Genomic DNA, 17512 nt, shown 5'->3' on the forward strand with positions numbered 1-17512 from the left:
GAAAAATAGCATCTGAGGTATTTAGAAAAATTCTAAATCTTCATCCTGAAATGAAACATATAGGACTTAATGCTTATTGTGAAACAGGTAAATGCCTCTTTATTTATTGTAGATACCCAATCAACCAGATTCCAAAAGAGTATCAGAGCAAGAGAAGTTTGGTATATATGTACCTAAGTGTGTAACAGGCCTGGAGTCTCACGGGCAGTCCAGGAGTTTGGTCTGGCCAGACTCAAAAGCAACGTGACCAAGAGTACTAAAGGATTTAAATACGTGCTAGCAAGGAGTTAATTTTCACTACAGCAGCTATGTTATGTTTGCGTTATGTCACCAAAACAATGGAAAAAATGGAAAATAAGGGAACACTGAGAGCTGTGTAGCACTTAGCTGCCTGCTAAGGTTAACCTATGACAGTTTGGAAAAACAAAGATGTAGAACAGAGAGACTTCATATAAACAGATACAGTATTCATATAAAAAAAGCATTTTTTCCCTTATAATAGAAAAACAACTTGTTTTTTCCACATGCTTAGAACCAGCCAAAGTTCACTAAAGAAAATAAAGTTTTTAAAGTCAGAAAAAGTGGAAATCAATGCAGAGAATTTGACACATTTTCTAAAATGATCTGTTACATACGCTTTCCTTCAAAAATTAAGCAATGAGAACATGCCTTAATACTAAGGAGAAATGCTGTTTTGGGCAAGAAAGATTATCAGAGTGATGGTAGGTGTAAATGAAAAATTGAGTAAACTAAAATTGTTCACTGTAGAGAAGAGATGGCTGATACAGAATATGACAAAGAGCATTATCATTGTGTGTCATGAAAAGTATGTATATGAATGGAATGCTCTACATCTCTTCCAAAGTAAATCATAAATGGTATGAAGTTAGCAGACTAGGTGAAAAAAAAATAATAAAAAGAACTGTCCTACTTGTAATGAGTGACCAACCTACTCTTTATCAGAATATGAATGTCAAAGGTATATTTGCTCTAAGAGGAGACTAGCTAAGGCTGTAAAAGAGAAAACCTGTGCTACTATATGCAGAGGAACTACATAAAGCTCAACCCAGGCCATTCTATCAAAAAGGTTGTGGTCAGAGACTAGAAGTGTGGGAAAACATCAAATATGATAGCGTGATTTTATATTCTTTCCCTATGCAGCCACTTTATTCCACTGCTGCAGAAAAAATACTGTGTTACATGGACCTCTGCCCTGACTCTGTAACACCACTGCATATTCTAAATAAGGTACATTAAACGTAAGTTTTTATACCAGAACACAGTTACATTTTCTTATAGTTTTTGTCTTGGATATGATAAAATTGTATCTTACCTCTCCTTTTTGTTCATGTAGATTTAAATATTTTAAATTGTCTTCTGATATTTCCTCTACAGTTTGGGGTCTAACAACTAATGCTTCCATGGCATCATTAAGAAATGAAGAAACGTCAGAAAGGTGAGCTACATAAAGAAACAGAAAACAGAGCTGTTATGCAAAAATATTTGTAGTAATAAATAACGAAGTCAGACAAATGTGCTGTGGTACAACACCAGCATAAGATATAGCTATGCATACAAGCTATTTACTTAAAAATTGCAGACCCCAATATTACATGCTGCTTCAACAAAGGCTGGATGCTTATGTTTACACATAGATTTTTACATTTAATACACTACTTGCAGTGCATTACTTAAAATGTAAGTATCAGTCTCTTCTGAGAATTAAACATACAGACCCAGTGCATTTATTTGTACATTTTCAAAATCTGTATGTCTTTTTATGGTAATAGGAGAAAAACAGATGTTAAATTTTTTTAGGTGGTGTCAGAGTTTTGTTTTGTTTTGTTTTAGAAGAAACTAACTAAAAAAAAGCCACTTTGCACAGTGAAAATATTCACAAAGAAAAGCAAAGCTATGCTGTAAAGCACAATAGTTATGCTATGCTATCTATGTATGTCTATTTTTTAATGTATTTTCTTCACAACTTCAGGAAATAATGCATCTTCCAGAAAGCAATTCAGCTTCCAGGCTATGGAAATAATTCATGCTCTACATGATACTGTTCTGAGTTTCTTGTCTAGGGGTATTCTGTTACATTTGAAACACATGTTGCCAGAACAAGTGAATGGAAAAGATGCACACAGAGATCAAGAGGTCATAGCTGAGGCCCATAGTGAAAATCAAGTAACGATTACATTTGCTTCACTGTGATTTCTGCAATTTACTATGTCTAAAAGTAAAATATTTGTTAAATAAAAGGAGTATTTAACAAATACAGTAACATTAGTGCACACAAGTACAGAAATAATAAAATATTCACTGAAGTTATTTACCTTGTATAGATTTTCTCAATGAAATGACAAGAACATCATACAACTTCTGGATAAAATCATCTATTGCAGTTTTCACAGGGTTGCAGTTAACTGTTAAGCAATCTATCTTGATGGTGCTTCAAGAAAAATACCAAAAATAGCAAGTATTCAGTAATATGTACAAGTCCCAGTATAGTTCTACAATGTAGGCATATCTGTAGTTCACCCTGATTTTGTAGCCTAATAAGAAAAAATCTTACATCATTCTACAAGTTTTTACCTTCTTGGATAAACAATTGTGCTACTCGTAGCACTGAAAGACATATAACAAATGTCAGGCATATAAACTCAACAATATGGTGACTAAGGTCTAACACTGATCTTTCCAATAGTGAGTAAATCACTTGATTTTATACACCTAAAGTCACTGAATTCAAAATGAATATTTTTATACTCAAGAAGAAAAATATTATTTGTACAATAATGTCCTTAGGTCTTAAAATTCCATGAGAATTTACCAGCCCAGGCTTTCATAGTGCTAAAAAGGTAAGAAGAGACACAGTGAGTCATATAAAGGCCCCATTCCCTATTTCCGACAGTGACTTTAAGAGGACACCTAAAGAACACTGTGAAAAGGGCTATCCTATTTTACAATCTTCCTGAGAATCCTGCCTCAAAACCAATTATTTTCATCTTGTGACGCTGCGTATCCACATGTGGTTTCTGGCTTCAAGATCCATCAGCTGATTTCTCTTCTGCTCTCTCAGCCTATCCTCAAACACATGGAAATCTCTACTACTGAAAATATCATTTAGCCAGCAAGTTCCATCAGTCCATCCTCCTGCATGAAATGTGACCTCTTTCTATTTGCTCTGAAAGTGGTTCCCATCAATTTCATTTGGTAACTCTAACCATACAATACACAGGATCCTATGTGAATGCCTATAAGAATAAAAGCCTAAACTTTCTTAAAATATAACTTTAAGGATGTAATCAAGTGCTTCAATACATGAATTATTTAACATATAAATATTTTTAAGCCTATTTCCAATGGCCATTTATAATTCAGGTGTACATGACGTAGCTAGAATAATTGTTAAAACACTGCTGTGTCTTGTACTATCTCAGAATCAACCCTGAATGCTGAGGAAGGCTCCCATCATATGAAAAGAAGTCATTAAAAGCATTCTGAGATGGTTCCAAGGAGAAAAGGGAGTAAGTGTTTAAAAATAAAACTGAAAAACAGAATCTACATCTGTAAAAAAAGTATGGTAGTATTTAAAAAACACTTGAAATTGTATTTATAACTCCACATGAAAAATATTTCTATTTTGCTATTGCCTTTAAGGTACCTGAAGGAATTCATTATTCAAACAAAGGAACAGAGTAGCACTATACCTGGGAAGACGTTCTGCTTCCTTGCCTCTCACTTTTAATGCTTTGAAGTTTTTTTCCCAGTCCTGTTTGCTAGAAAGATGTGTCTTCGCCAGAGTTTCCATATCTACTTGGCCAATTACAATCCATTCCTTTTCAACATTGTTTTTTTTAATTTCATGGAAAACAAATATTTAGTAGAGTAAGAATACTATGATTCTCAATAATATTACAATATTTCAATAACTCTTTAAAGCTACGTTTTCTTTAACCTTTGTGCTCCTTCGATTACATACTCATTCTCTTTGTGTAAAAATCAGGAGGTACAGAATGGTTTGACATATCCATACTTTTAAGGATTACAGAATCACAGAACAGCTTGCATTGGCAGGGAACTTTAGAGAACATACAGTTCCAGCCCTCTCTAACACAGGCAGGGTTGCTAACCAGGCCCCCATCCAAACGTCTTGAATGCCTTCAATGATGGGGCATCCACAACTTCTCTCGGCAGTCTGTGCTACAGTGTCACTGTCCTCTGACTAATGAATTTCCTCCTAATCTCTAAACTATATGTCCCTTATTTTAGTTTGAAGTCATTTCCCTTTGTTTTGGGGGAAAAATAAAATTTATATATATATATATATATCAGTCTCCATCCAATTTATAAGCTCCCTTTATGTACAGAAAGGATGATAAAAACAGATATTGAGCAAGAGTAGACAGATTGCTATAGCACAAATTTCAGTGAAAACTGTAAACATGCTCCAAGCTACACATGCTTAAGTGGTTGGCTTACATGTGTTGTAGAAAAGGACAATATGTACAAATTTCATAGCGCAGTTAATTCTAGAAGGTCTAACGCCCAAAGAGATACAAATCAAAAAGCATGAATCTGTCAAATATTGACAATACCTTGAATTGATTACAAACTTCTGCCAGCCTTCTGAACAAATCTTCTGCTTTACTAAAAGCAGTCAGAAATCCATTTGCATTTCTCTCAGTCATAACAGTGAAGATAGACTCTTCTTCTGTTTCACTTACTCCCCTAAACTGATATGGAATGGAAATGAATCTCTTCATTTCTCTGTAATACCTAGCTCGTACTTCTTCAAAAGGAGGTCTGAATTGCAACCGGCCTTGCCTAAGAAGTGGAACAAATACAGAATACAAAAGCTAAATTTTTGAATGTAATTTGAGACAGAACATTTTCTTTGTAAGAAAAAAAGAAATCTTACTTGAATGTTAGATCAATATTTATTTCTGGTAAATTCTCATTAAGTGCTTCTAAACCTATTTGATACTGATGCTCCAGAGCTTTGTAAAGTTGATGATTCCAGTGCTGTCTCCAAGCCTTCATATCACTTGATTTGAAACCCTAAAATGTAAAAATATTTATTTTTGTTATTTTACTCCATTTGTCTCCTCAAAATATTATGTGAAGCTCAGCAGAGTGGAATGGCTGAAGATTTCAGTCTTGGAAAAAGATCAAAGAAACACTGCATGATTCAATATTAAATGTAATAACTTTAGATCTTCTCATTTAAAATGAACATAGGAATAAGAAACAAAATCCAAGTCAAAACATTCTCTACTGCACTTCAGGTTAAGAATTTCACACAGTTGTTCTAATCTAAGGATTCTGCTAGAAATGAGATAACAGGGATGGCTGAATGAGAGACTTAAACACATAACACAGCTTTTACTCTCCTATGATGCATAACCTATTTCTTATATTGTATTTCAGAAATTTCTTGTGTGTTTAGTTAGTACCAATTAATAAGCAGATATAAGATTTTATATTAAAGAAATCAAAAGTTCATTGGAATGTGCACCATGAGAATATTTAAAGCACAAAAGTCTGTAAATGGCCACTTGTAAGCCATCAAACATTTTCAGACGGGCAATACAAGTCAAAACAGAAATGAGAAACTTCTTGCAGCTTAATAGATTCCCTTCTTATTTGAACAGATATTGATTTACAGTCAGGTCTCTAGGGGCAGTGTAAGGCTGCTACAAGAAGCCATACAGTTAAGGTCTATCGTACAATTCAAGGCAGCACACACAAGAAATCTTCCAAAAGAAGCATTCCAGAGATGAAGAAAAATGAAGTTTTCTCAATTAAATTTTAAGACAATGATAAACAAAGTTTTAAAGAAAAGTGTAAAACTGTTGAAAATTGACACTTAAACAACTTCCTGGACTATGTAAGATAATTTGATGGCTGCTCCGAAAGTAATGTCTCCAGTTTTATTATGTTGACCAGCAACGTCAGAAACAGATAGTGGTGGATGACAGTAGAGGTTGAACCTTCCCATCAATATTCCATTACATTTTATTGCAGAGGGACAGATGGCAGCAAAAGAGCAGTCTGACAAATGGTGTCTGACATAGAAGTGCATATGAAGCAAAGCTGTAGAACTGAATTTCTCCACGTGCAAAAAATGGCACCCACTGACATTCACTGATGCTTGCTGAACATTTATGGAGACCAAACAGTGCATGTGAGCACACTGAGGCAACGGGTGGTATACATTTCAGCAGTGGCAACAGTGATGTGAAAGACAAGCCACATTCCAGACAGCTGTGCAGACTTTTATGAGCACAGAATGCAGGCTCTTGTTCATTGCTGGTGAAAATGCATAACTAATGGTAATGACTATGTTGAAAAATAATGTTTTGTAGCTGAGAATTTGCTCTAGGAAATAGTATTATTGTGCTGTCTGTATCTGTTACAGTTTCCATAGAAATAAATAGGAGGCATTACTTTCAGAGTAACCTACTTACATTGTAATGTTCCCTCATGAACGACTATAAATCATTTATTTACTTTTAGCTCCTTTCTTCCAAATAATGCTCCTAAAGAGTAAACACAAACCTCTTCATAATTCTTATCTGAATAAATCCAGACATTGATTTTCCAGTTGCTACTATATGTTCTGCAGACAGAGCCCTGAAATCCTTGTGAGCTACTACAGAATTTGACAGCTTGATGATAAGAGAAATCAAGTATATTGGCAAGGTATGGTAAGACTTATAATTTGTAAAACAGGATATATTTTGTTCACTTTTATCATTTCCAATTTTTAAAAAGGCTAAATAATCTAATTATTTACATTACTTTGTGAATACAGCAAATTTGATAGGAAAAATACAGTAAAACTACTGTGCTTTTGACTAGTAAATATGTACAATTAAAGTGATTCACATTTGTATTAGAAAGGCCAAGAACACCACATCCATCCACCTAAGATTATCTAAGATTATAGACCCATTATTGTTAAAGGCAACAGGAAATAAGAAACTGACTAACGATACCTCAAAGTAGCTTAGGTGATATCATTTACAGTTCATTAGTATGATATTCTTAACCAAGAACTGGCAGTTGGTAGATGAACAAATGAAAACGTAGCTTCTTCATTACTTATGTCAAAAATCCATTCTAAATGCATTCTAAATCTAAATTTTATATATTCATCCTATTCTGCCTTGAGATCCTTCAAAGCTCTAGCCATTACTGTATTTCAAAATGTTAATGGTGCAGATCCAACTGTTGCAGAAGACTGAAGGTCTTCCCATTTATTCATCTAAGACCAATTAACTGAACAAGTGTTTTACTTCTCCCATTACTAGCACAATTGGAAAAAAAAATGTCCTCATTATTAAGCAATTAAGTCATTAATCAAAATTAATTAAACATTAATTAATGTTTGAGTCTTAATTTTGATTAGCATTAGAAGTCAAATGTTCAACCCTTATAATACAATAATGAAACCATGCCTGTGACTCGAGGCTTGCAAAACCAGTTCTGAGCTCCTGGAGTCCATCTTTCCATCGCTGCTGCTGCCGAAGTAGATCAATATTCATAAGAGATATAATCTGTTAAAAGAATTTTAGAAGATAAGCATAACTCTATATAAATGAAAGAAAGAGTAAAGTAATGCTTAAAAAACACAAAATATACCTTCTCAGTGAAGTTTGTGTGCCACTTTCTTAGTTTTCTGTTTTCAGTGGAAAGTCGTTCAGCAGCAGCTTGGAGTTTTTGTATATAAGCTTCCAATTCCCTGGGATTATCCCATGTTATTTGAGCATTTCCTCCAGGACCAGACTTCGAATGCTTAAAACCATAAAAACTTTGTAAGGTTTAATAACAAATACAGAACTAGATTATCACCTAGTATACAGAGAGTGACAAGATGAGAAAGATCTCTTTACTTTCAGTAAAAAATGCAGGAACTCCACCACACTACTGTGCCAGAGAAGTAACAAGCTGGCAAACCACAAAAGCATGGGCATACCATTGTAGCTACAGTAATGCACTGGGGAAAATTAATGCCACACTAAAAGTACTGCTTATGGGCATGTTATAATTCACTTGTCTGTAAGTAAATCAAAATTTACGACACCAAGATGGGAGGGAGTGTAAATCTGCCAGAGGGGAGAAAGGCATTACAGAGGGACCTGCATAGACTGGATCAATGAGCCAAGGTTAACTGTAGGAGGTTCAACAGGGACAAGTGTCAAGTCCTGCATTTTGGTCACAGCAACCCCACACAACCCTACAGGCTTGGGCAGGAGTGGCTGGAAAGCTGCCTGATGGAAAGGGACCTTGGTGGACTGAGGGACTTGGTGGACTGTCGGCTGAATATGAGCCAGCAGTGTGCCCAGGTGGCCAAGAAGGCCAATGGCATCCTGGCTTGTATCAGGAATGGTGTGGTGAGCAGGACTAGGGAAGTAATCCTGCCCCCGTACTCGGCACTGGTGAGGCCTCACCTCGAGTACGGTGCTCAGTTTTGGGCACCTCAGTACAGAAAGGACATTGAAGTGCTGGAGCAGGTCCAAAGAAGGGCAACAAGGTTTGTGAAGGGCTTGAAGAACGTGCCCTACAAGGAGCAACTGGAGGAACTGGGGCTGTTTCATCTAGGGGAAAAGGAGGATGAGGGGAGACCTTATTGCTCTCTTCCAGTATCTGAAAGGTGCTTGCAGCGAGAACAGGGCTGGTCTCTGCTCACTGGTGACAGGTGACAGGACGAGGGGAAATGGCCTCAAGTTGCACCAGGGTAAGTTTAGGTTGGATATCAAGAAACACTTCTTTACAGAAAGGGTGGTTAAGCACTGGAGTAGGCCGCCCAGGGAGGTGGTTGAGACACCATTCCTGGATGTGTTTAAAAACCATTTGGATATGGTGCTCAGGGACATGATTTTGCAGAGGGTTGTTAGACTTAGGGTAATACGGTTAGGTTGGGTTAGGTTGATCCTTAAAGTCTTTTCCAACCTGAGCAATTCTATGATTCTATGATTCTATGAAAATATCAAAAAAGAAAGCCCTGATGATTTTAATAAATGCTGATGACAAAGGTGGTTTTGCTTACATTGGAAAACTTCACTTAAAATGTCCGGTAAAAACAGAGGAAAAGTACCACAGGATAGGCAGATTACACTGAAATTGTAAATACAAGAGAGGAGTTCTCTGACCTTAATTATCTGTTCAAATGCTAGGGCAGACTGTAACATCATTGGCTTCTGACTCTCAATCATTTGCTGATCAATAGAATTATAAAAATGCGCCACCTGTAAAAATGAAGAGATTAAATTACCAAGAACATATTATTTATATCTCAGTACTCCTAATATTTACAGAATATTTCTGAATGTATTGTGCAATCAACACTACTTAGAAATTAGAATTAACTGGAATAGTATAATATTTATAATAATAAATTATATATACTGTGGTAATGTGATTATCTTCTTCTATTGATGAATTCTTATAGTAAAAAGGACTGCCACTTAGACGCCTGAGATGATTATACACCACCTTAATTACATCTAGCAGCACTGTAGATGCTTTCAAGTATCCAAGACATCTTCCAGGACATGATACAAGACCTAAAAACAACCTACTTCCTTCCAGATTGGCAGCTGGACTAAGAGAGATACCCTACAATAAGCAGAAAGCTTAACCACACATTCAAGCAGATAAGATAGTAATCTAGAAATGTTCTACTACTAAAAATGGAAAATCAGAACAGGAAGTTATTATAGCATTTAATCTTTTACCTGTTTGAGGATGACTGCTTGCTTAGAGAACTTCTGTGCAGTGTTTGCAACATGCTGTATTTTAGCTGGTATAACAAAACCAAGTGCTGATAGTTGACGTACTTCTCTTAGGAGAGTCACCAAACGGTCTGAATAAAGTATATTTAATGTTCCAAAAACGTGATCCAACTCCATTACTGGGCTATTAGCTTGGATGCTAAAACAAAACCAAATTAAACACATCAGTGAATAGAATTTCATATTAGTTCCTTAGGTACTTTTTATAATAAAGTAGTAATTCTGAAAGCTTGATGTAATTCTATTATATTTTTCTATGTTTATTAGCATTTTAAATTACTCAGATGTTATTCTAGTAACCTTTCTCTTAATTCAAAGCCTGTGAAGATGACCATGAGACAGAACATCCTGGAAGAGAGTATCTCAGGCTGCATCATAAGAGGAGGAGTGGCCAGCAGGGCAAAGAAGGTGATAGTCCCCCTCTACTCTGACATTTTAAAAAGGAGCATCAACACTTGTGTCCTGCAGAACTCTCACCATTTTCAAAGAAAGCTGGCAACACGTAGATGTCAGATACAAGCAGAAGCTACAAGGCCAAGCCAATAAATAAATAAATAAAGAGTTATTTCTATATTTTTGTGAATGCTGGTTATGAATTTAAACTGATTTATGTACCCTTCTTTCATCTGCTTTATTTGGACAACAGAATTTCTTGTAAATATCAATTTACTTATAGCTACATATTTTGTCATCTATTTATCACTATTATATGAGTTCTAGAAATTATTACAAAAGTAGTAACAGCAAGCAAAACAAATACATATTTAATCCTTGGTGTTAACAGAACTGGGTATTAGCATAGTCCAGTAAACTACATCCTAACAACCTATCCTGGCAGAGTGATGAAACGATTACAGACTTTTTCATTTTGTTTCTCAGTTTACTTTTATTTCTGTGAAGTTTGTAATTTGTAAAGCAAGTCCTGTTAGTTACATATCACTACCGACTTTAGCATCATTTTAATGAAAATGTATTTACCAAAGTCCTGATTTGGGATTTGATACTTCTGACTGGATATTCCTAGACCAATCATCAAATTGTTCTTGTTCGTATACTTTTAACTGTTCCAGAAAGGAGCCTGCACTCCGATGAAACGTTTGAAACCCAGACAAGTCAGACAGAAGAGCCTCTGACAGCTTTATAGTATCATCCACCTTGAACACAATCACAAAGAAAGAAAACTTAATTTCATGGTATTAAATTAGAAAATAGGAATCACTACAATACAAATTACTATTGGGAAACATCCAATTGAGAGTCAAAAAGAGATTACAAAAAAACATGTGAATCCTGAATTGCATCCTAGGTGTTCAAATTCCCATTAGAGTGAATTGAAACAGTTGGTTTGACTAAGTTGTCCACAACAGGAGTCTACCATTGTTAAGATAGCCTAGGGTATCCTGCCTGATCTTTTGTTCGTGTTCCATAAACGTACAAATCTCCCATGTCCCTTTTTATTGTATCTATAAAGTCCATGCCAATACTCAAGGGCCCTTCAAATGAGATTCCAGACCTATGCATGGACAAATTAATCAAGACTTTAGTCGGCACCATCTGTGAAGATTTGAGAGGAATTCAAAAATTCAGCTCAGCCTAAAGTAGACATACAACTGACACATATTACTTGCAGTGCTTTTTTGGACTTCAACAGAGCAAGCAGGAGAAATCACTGTGAAATCTCATCTGCTGCTTTTCCCTCTGGAGGACAAAAAAAAAGTAACATCTTTCAGATCTCTATCCTTTGTCATATTTAGCTGAAATGGGTCCCACAAATCTCAAGTGAATCCAAAAATCTGGGCTAATCATTATTTTGGGATGGATATATCTAACATTCTCATTCGAATATGTCAATGACACTTAAGTTTACAGAAATTATTTTGCTTTGATCGAGTACATACTTTTCAAAAAAAGAAAAAAAAGTCTCAGAGTTCCAAACTAGAGCATAAAAACCAACCAACAAAAACAACTGAAGTTAAACAGTCAAGTTTGTCTTGAACTCATTTGGTTGTCAGAGAGCACAGAATTGCTTCCCATTTACTACTACTACACAGAAATAAAATGCATTATCAATTTAGCAATGTAAATTCCCTGTCAGTTTCTGACTCAGAAAAGTAATACCAAGAAATCCCTTTGGCTTCAAGTGAACACTGTACAGATCAATGAGAATTAAGATTTCAGAATCTAGCTATGTATAAATCTCATGACAGAATTTAAAAATGCAAACTGGAGAATAAAGTTTAGCAAAAACATCTCCTCTCAGAATTTTTGTCTTTTTTTTTTTTGCCAAAAAATATTAACTCATAAAAGCAAGCTGTTTGCTGTATTACAAAAAGACTGTCATCTGTGTCAGTTAATAAAACTCAATGTAGCACACAGTACCACTGATTACATAGCATTTGGAAGTTCTGTCTTTTAATGCTGTTTTCATCACAATCTCTTACAACATTATAAGTTCATACAATAATACTGTACTTAAATTGTAATGAAATCTGATAGTAATGAAAGCTGTTACCTTCATCTCCAGTTGCCGTACCCATACGATGTTATTGACAACTTCAGAAAGATTTTTGCCTGACAGAGGTCCAGAAACATCACCAGGAACACCATGGCATCGAGTTTCAAAGTCTGTCTGATAGTCTAACACAAGCAGAAGATATATGTTAGACCAGAAACTTAATAGAACAAGCTTGAATTTGTTACTGCAGTTATAGAAACATACTAGATATATTTACATAACCTATTAGTAAATAAAGAATTCTATTGTTTGCAAAAATATTAACACAATTTAAGACTGTTAGATAGCTTTTACCTTTGACATAATCTTGAAGTCTTGCTAGCAATGTTTCCCTTTCAAAAAGCAATTCTTTGCTTGTATTTGGATGCTTTATCAGTTCCTTATATTTCTGAAATGTTTGAAGAAGCTGGAATATGAAATTTTAAATAGTTGGCTTATGACTGTTTATAAATACAATCTTTGGCTGTAAGTATTTATTCCTTTGCTCAAAACTGCTTCTGAATACAACAACTTTATCTGTAGGGAAGTTCTCAGACTGCAAAAATAACTGTACCTGTTGAGGACTGTCTTGAATTTCTGAAATAAATTTCTTCAGTTTGATTGCCACTTTTTGTTCTGCTGGTGCAATAATTCTTTCAAACTGAGAGACAGCAGCTTTCCATAATGGCTAGATTTAACAAGCATTCGTGTTAGTTTAAGACCATTCATATAAATAATAAAAATGGCAGAGTTTGATTATAAATTAAAAATAAGCAATATACCTCTGTGTAAGGATTGCAGTGTACAGGATTTAGGCCAGCAAAGGGCTCAAACACCTGAGCAAGGTGTAGATCATTTTGTTCTCCAGATGGCAAAAAGTAGGTAAGCTTTTCATGCAGTGTTCTAACAATTAACACCTGTAACAGGAAAAAAAAAATCAAACATCTGACATACTTTTACATAAAATTTACATTTAAAAGCAAAAGCACACAAGCAGCATGACACTCTCCACCTTTTATAATAAGCTTTTAAAGGTTTATACAAGCTTATGGATTACAGAATGCTTGCTCTAAAAAGGCTATAAGAAGTAGTTTACTTTCCTTTTATAACTTAAAACAATGGCATTTAATTGTGCCCAATGAAATAGATAATAATAAATCTTACATGACAATAAGTGATAAAAAGAAGAATGGACATTACCTCATCAAGACGCTTGCAGAGTTCTATTAACGATTCAGGGATATACTTCTCATTTTTCCATTGATGTAGAGTATAACGTTGCCACAGCTGTCCAGTTAAGTACTCACAAGCTGACACCCACTGCTCACAAATTAAGATGCCAGCCTTTATATTTTCTTTAACAATGTGAAACGCATCCTCCCACAGATTCAAAGTTGCTAATTTTCTCTGAACAAATCTACCCAGACAGCTACCTAGAACACAGAGAAGTAGACAAAAGCAATATGCTGTTTGTTCAAAATAATTCCTTTAAACTCCACAAGCTCCAACTACTGTAATTCCTCCCCATGCACACAAACAGCATCGAGAAAGTTCAGTATCTTACAACAGTCCAAAGATGTAGGACTGCTATCATGAGAACGAGGAAAGCAACCTCTCTGCATGTCCTGACCTCACTTCCATACAAATTGAGTCCACTTTTAAATTGAGTTTTTATGAAACTAAATTTTACCCTCTGGGAAAAAAGACAAGGAGTCAAACAAAGAATCATAGTGACTGGAAGGGATCTCTAAAGACCATCTCGTCCAACCCTCTGTATGTGTACATGTTCATTGCAGGGAAGTTGGACTAGATGACCTTTAATAGTCCCTTCAACTGAAATGATTCTATGATTCTAAAACAGGTTCCCTAGGGTACATTACACAGGAAAGCATCCAGGTGTGTTTTCCAGAGGAGAACGCACAATTTCTCTGTGCAGCCTGCACCAGTGCTCTGTCACCCTCAAAGTGAAGAAGTTTTTCCTCATGTTTCTGTGGAACTTCCTGTGTTCTTGTCTGTGCCCTTTCCCCTTGTTCTGTCACCAGGCAGCAGTGCAAAGATCCTGGCCCCATCCACTTGGCTCCCACCATTTAGATATTTAAAAGTATTGTGAAGATGCCCTCTCAGTCTTCTCTTCTCCAGGCTGAACAGTCCCAGGTCTCTCAGCCTCTGCTTGTAACAGAGATACTCCAGGCTTCTCATCATCTTTGTGGCACTGTGCTGGACACTCTCTAGAAGTTCCCTGTCTTTCTTGAACTTGAGAAGCCCAGCACTAGACACAGTACTCCAAATGTGGCCTCACCAGGGCAGAGTAGAGTGGGAGGATCACTTCCCTGGATCTACTGGACTTGTTCTTTATAATGTGCCCCAAGATACCATTGGCCTTCTTGGCCACAAGGGTACGCTGCTGGCTCACAGCCAGCCCATAGTCCACCAGAAAACCTATGTTCTTCTCTGCAGAGCTCCTCTCCAGTAGGTCAGCCCCTGTCTTTAACAGAAGCAAGACAAATCTAATCCACAAGCTGAAAGGTATAAAACTCCATGTTGGTATTATTTATTGTCTTCCCAAGCATACCTGAAAATATCAACTAAAATTGGCTTAATTACTGGACACCACAAAGCAAGTTAATGTTGATGGATCATAATTACCACAAGCAAGCACCTTAACAGTGTAAGCTACCAGTGGGGTCTTTAAATGGAGGAAGATGTCTGCTCTAGGATTCATTTTACTTTTTTCCTCAAACGTTTATTTAATAAAAACTGCATAAGGATTTACCTATTACATCCAGGAGATTACGCATGCGCGGCTGTGGAAAAGGATCATGTTCTGTTTGTCTCCATACATTATCAACAGTATCCCTGGTAGTTTCCACTAAATCCACAACTTCAAGTAATGAGAGACTATCCAAGTTGTAATAATGCTATGAAAAAATTAATAAATAAATATAATCACTCTGCAAATAATGTCATACAAACATTTGTACTTCACAGCAGCTAGCAATTGCGATAATTTCCTGCAGTCTATTGCATAATAGGATATGGAAGAATCCTCTCAAAAAACATTAAATATTAGCTTAAGCTTATTTGTGTAAGGAAAGATTTGGTAACAACGGTGCAATTTGACCAGGTACTCTGCAGGTGCCTAAAATTTTGCACAATAGCAGTTCACTGAGTTCTGTCACTCTGAGTTTTCTATTTTCCTTTCAATCAATTAGCATGGACAAACTGTAGCACACTCTTATGTCTCCACAACAGCTGTTCAGATTTAATGGTCAAATCTGCTCCCCATTAACTTCAGGCATTCCCCTGCACCACTGTCACTTGATTCCACATAAATGACATTTAAAGTCAAGTTTTGCCTAAGAAAAATTAACTAAATAGCCATTTGTCATATCTTTGAACAGAGGATATATACTGACTCGCATTTCATAAGGAGATTGCGTTTTTACTATGTCTACAAATACATCACTGATTATACAAAAGAAAACATACTTCTGCAATGTCCTCAAATAGATCTTTGAAATGAGAAGCTCTCTCTTTACCACGCAATTTATTTCCATGCTGAGCACATTCTTTCCAGAACTGAAATTCATCTGTTGGTGTAAGGATAGCTGCAAGCAAGAACAGAGAGTGTGTAAATACAGAATAAATGTTCACAAAATATTGTCAGAAAATACTTATAAAGCAAATTTTTGCCATACAATTTGCTCATTACCCTTCAACTTCTGAATCAAACAAAATGTAGCGTCAAGTTCATACCAAGAGACCAGAGCTGATCACCACCAATTCCAAACTACACAGGATAAGCTGCTGCACAATTCTGCAGGCACTGGGATTATGAAGACTGAAAATTCAACCTATCAAACAATGATTTACTCCCAGTTTGAAATCAGTTGCATTTATTATAGCAATATAATTAATAATGTTGATTACTACAAAAATAGCGGTATTAATAGTATGATAATTAATTATAAAAAGTATAATTGCCCAACAAACCTTGCACATCATCTTCAGTGAATTCTGTTCCTGTACAATTAGGATCTGACCTTCTGAGCACAGTACTCAAACCAGCTTCGAGCTCGCTTAGAAGTTTCTGGAGTTTGGGATCCAATGTTTTACTCCATTTTTCATCCTACAATAAAAATGTCACAAGATGTGATTCAGATGGTAGAACTATTGCTATTTCCCCTTAATCAAAATAGAATCATAGAATCACACAATTGCTCAGGTTGGAAAAGACCTCAAAGATCATCAAGTCCAACCACAACCTAACCATACTACCCTAACTCTAACAACCCTCCACTAAATCACGCCCCTGAGCACCACATCCAAACGGTTTTAAACACATTCAGAGTCAGAGATGGTGACTCAGCTGCCCACATGATGAGACACTACAATGACAAGGAACAGCATCTTCTGTTTCTCATGCCCTCATCTGCAGTAACCAAGCCCTGTGGATTCCACATTTCTAATCAAGCACACACATGACCAGAAAGAATCCTCCCATTACTCAGAGTGCTATGGGAGAAGTGTCTTTTTTAACTCAGATATTAAAACATTCAAAAATATATGTCAGAATAGTTAATATATGCTGTGGGTTTCTGATCTTTCAATTTAAATCTACAGATTAATTAAATCAGTATATTGTTCACCTTTAGCAATACCGGTGCAAAAACTTGTCGAACAGCTTGATAAAGGCTGTGAAGTGGTGAATCTAGCATAGATGACACAAGGATATTACTATGAAGATTATCTTCTGTAATTACATCAGGTCGCAGCTTAAAGAACACCAGCACATTATTCTTTGAATCGGTAGTTTCAATCTGGAATAATGAAGAGAAAAAAACACACACACACAAAAAAAAAAACAGTATTTGTTTAGAAAACTGTCCTTGGCTGCACATTATACTAGATTACTGTTTAAATAAATGTTTTACATCAAGGAAAAAAATACAAAATACCACATTATTCCATGCAGGTTCTGATAACCGAATCACAGAATCACACACACAATCACAGAATGGCCCTGGTTGGAAGGGACTTCAAGGATCATGAATCTCCAACCCCCCCGCCCCCGCCAGAGGCAGGGCTACCAACCTCCCCATTTAATACTAGACCAGGCTGCCCAGGGCCCCATCCAACCTGGCCTTGAACACCTCCAGGGATGGGGCATCCACAGCCTTTCTGGGCAGCCTATTCCAGCACCTGGTACTGCTGGTGC

At 36.1% G+C, this 17512-nt stretch overlaps 1 protein-coding gene and 1 non-coding gene across 4 annotated transcripts in view; both read right to left on the reverse strand.

Moving 5' to 3' along the window:
* Window positions 1–17512, reverse strand: part of DYNC2H1 (dynein cytoplasmic 2 heavy chain 1) — a 139759-nt gene that overhangs the window by 116510 nt on the left and 5737 nt on the right. For all 3 annotated transcript variants that reach the window (XR_005861251.2, XM_015279695.4, XM_417173.8), the window contains exons 2-20: window positions 16944–17114; window positions 16288–16423; window positions 15784–15902; window positions 15068–15212; window positions 13495–13727; window positions 13077–13211; window positions 12869–12982; window positions 12610–12721; window positions 12313–12437; window positions 10779–10954; window positions 9744–9939; window positions 9159–9254; window positions 7648–7800; window positions 7464–7562; window positions 4922–5061; window positions 4599–4827; window positions 3711–3838; window positions 2334–2449; window positions 1334–1461 (exon numbers count right to left, since the gene is read on the reverse strand). Coding sequence is in view for 2 of the 3 variants with exons in the window: in XM_015279695.4 (XP_015135181.2) it covers window positions 1334–1461; window positions 2334–2449; window positions 3711–3838; window positions 4599–4827; window positions 4922–5061; window positions 7464–7562; window positions 7648–7800; window positions 9159–9254; window positions 9744–9939; window positions 10779–10954; window positions 12313–12437; window positions 12610–12721; window positions 12869–12982; window positions 13077–13211; window positions 13495–13727; window positions 15068–15212; window positions 15784–15902; window positions 16288–16423; window positions 16944–17114 (2751 nt within the window). In the remaining variant the exon portion in view is untranslated. The remainder of the gene's footprint in view (window positions 1–1333; window positions 1462–2333; window positions 2450–3710; window positions 3839–4598; window positions 4828–4921; window positions 5062–7463; window positions 7563–7647; window positions 7801–9158; window positions 9255–9743; window positions 9940–10778; window positions 10955–12312; window positions 12438–12609; window positions 12722–12868; window positions 12983–13076; window positions 13212–13494; window positions 13728–15067; window positions 15213–15783; window positions 15903–16287; window positions 16424–16943; window positions 17115–17512) is intronic.
* On the reverse strand, window positions 14044–14111 carry MIR7449 (microRNA 7449). Its single transcript, NR_105618.1, has one exon. It is a non-coding gene; the product is annotated as a microRNA 7449 (primary transcript).

This window comes from Gallus gallus, chromosome 1 (assembly GCF_016699485.2).
Source record: "Gallus gallus isolate bGalGal1 chromosome 1, bGalGal1.mat.broiler.GRCg7b, whole genome shotgun sequence".
In the NCBI taxonomy this organism is placed as follows: Eukaryota; Metazoa; Chordata; class Aves; order Galliformes; family Phasianidae; genus Gallus; species Gallus gallus.